The sequence below is a fragment of the Lactuca sativa genome, chromosome 4 (genome assembly GCF_002870075.4).
Source record: "Lactuca sativa cultivar Salinas chromosome 4, Lsat_Salinas_v11, whole genome shotgun sequence".
Taxonomy (NCBI): domain Eukaryota; kingdom Viridiplantae; phylum Streptophyta; class Magnoliopsida; order Asterales; family Asteraceae; genus Lactuca; species Lactuca sativa.
Genome location: NC_056626.2, coordinates 11,990,388 through 11,991,870, shown reverse-complemented (window position 1 = coordinate 11,991,870; position 1,483 = coordinate 11,990,388). Strand labels below are relative to the sequence as shown.

The 1,483-nt window shown below is 40.2% G+C and overlaps 1 protein-coding gene across 1 annotated transcript; it reads left to right on the top strand.

The window, feature by feature from the left end:
- Positions 1-331: 331 nt before the first annotated feature.
- On the top strand, positions 332-1,242 carry LOC111887370 (uncharacterized). The gene is made up of 2 exons (XM_023883540.1): positions 332-706; positions 823-1,242. Exons 1-2 carry the CDS (start codon positions 332-334, stop codon positions 1,240-1,242), a joined length of 795 nt encoding a protein of 264 aa, XP_023739308.1.
- The last annotated feature ends 241 nt before the right edge of the window (positions 1,243-1,483 follow it).

Genomic DNA, 1,483 nt, shown 5'->3' with positions numbered 1-1,483 from the left:
GCGAAAAAGATGGTATGGTCACTCTACATTACCCAATGCAGTCAAGAAGTAATTACTCTTCATGGGCCATAAAATGAGTGTCTTTATGCTAGCCCAGGGAGTGTGGGATGCAGTGGAACCCAGAACATCAAACACAGTTGTAGAAGTCAAGAAGGATAAGATGGCCTTATCAGCCATCTATCAGGGCATACTTGAAGATCTATTACTTTCATTGGCTGAGAAGAAAATAGCCAAAGAAGCATAGGAGGCCTTGAAGACCATGTTCTTGGGAGCAGATAGAGTGAAGACATCAAGAACTTAGACTTTGAAAGATGAGTTTGAAGCCTTGACCATGAAGGAATCAAAGGTTTTAGATGAATTTGCAGTGAAGCTAAGCAACCTAGTGAGTACCATACGAACCTTGGGGGATGCAGTAGAAGAATCTTATGTAGTGAAGAAGCTACTAAGATTTGTACCATCTAAGTTCCTTCAGATTACTTCCACTCTAGAGCAATTTAGGGACCTAGAAACAATGACAGTCGAGGAGGTGATTGGAAGACTGAAAGCCCACAAAGAAAGGATGAGAGGTCACAGAGAGAGTGATGAAAGAAAACTTCTCTTAACTCATAAGGAATGGTCAGAGAGGAATAAGAAGAAAACAGATGGAGAAACTAAGAAAAAGCCAAATAGGGGTAGTGTTGGAAACTCACGTGGTCGAGGTAGAGAGGTAGGTCTGGTGGCCATTGAGGTTGTGGTAGAGGGGGTTCATATCATCAAAATTAGGGTAATAACCAAGCATCTGGTATTCAAGACAAGAGTGAAATCCAATGTTATAATTGCCAGGAGTTCGGATACTATGCAGCTGAGTGTAAGAATCCTAGAAGAGAAAGAAATCAAGAAAACAATCTGATACAAGACCACCATGACAATGAACCCGCTTTTATTCTATCAACCTTCGAACATGGTGAAGTGTTTCTCAATGAAGAAAATGTTACCCCACAGTTAAGATCACAAGGTAACACCTTCAACCAGTCAAGTATGTGGTATCTAGACACAGGGGCTAGCAATCACATGACTGGAGACAAGTGCAAGTTTAGGAATCTGAATGAGTCAATTCAAGGATATGTGAAGTTTGGAAATGAAGCAAAAGTTCGTATAGAAGGAAAGGGCTCAATTGTAGTTCAATGCAAGGATGGGAGTCAACGCAAGCATGATGAGTTATATTACATCCCACACTTATGCAGTAATATAATAAGCATGTGATAGTTAGCAGAGGGTAATGATGAAATAAGACTTAAGGATCCATTTATGTGGCTCCATGATGTCACTGGGAGACTATTGATGAAGGTTACAAGGTCCTCAAATCGACTCTGTAAAATAGAGTTGGAAGAAGTCAAAGGATTATGTTTGGTAGCAAAACATAATGATTCATCATGGTTGTGGCACATGAGAATGGGTCATGTTAACTTCAACTCAATGAAGTATATGCAGGAGAAGAAGCTAA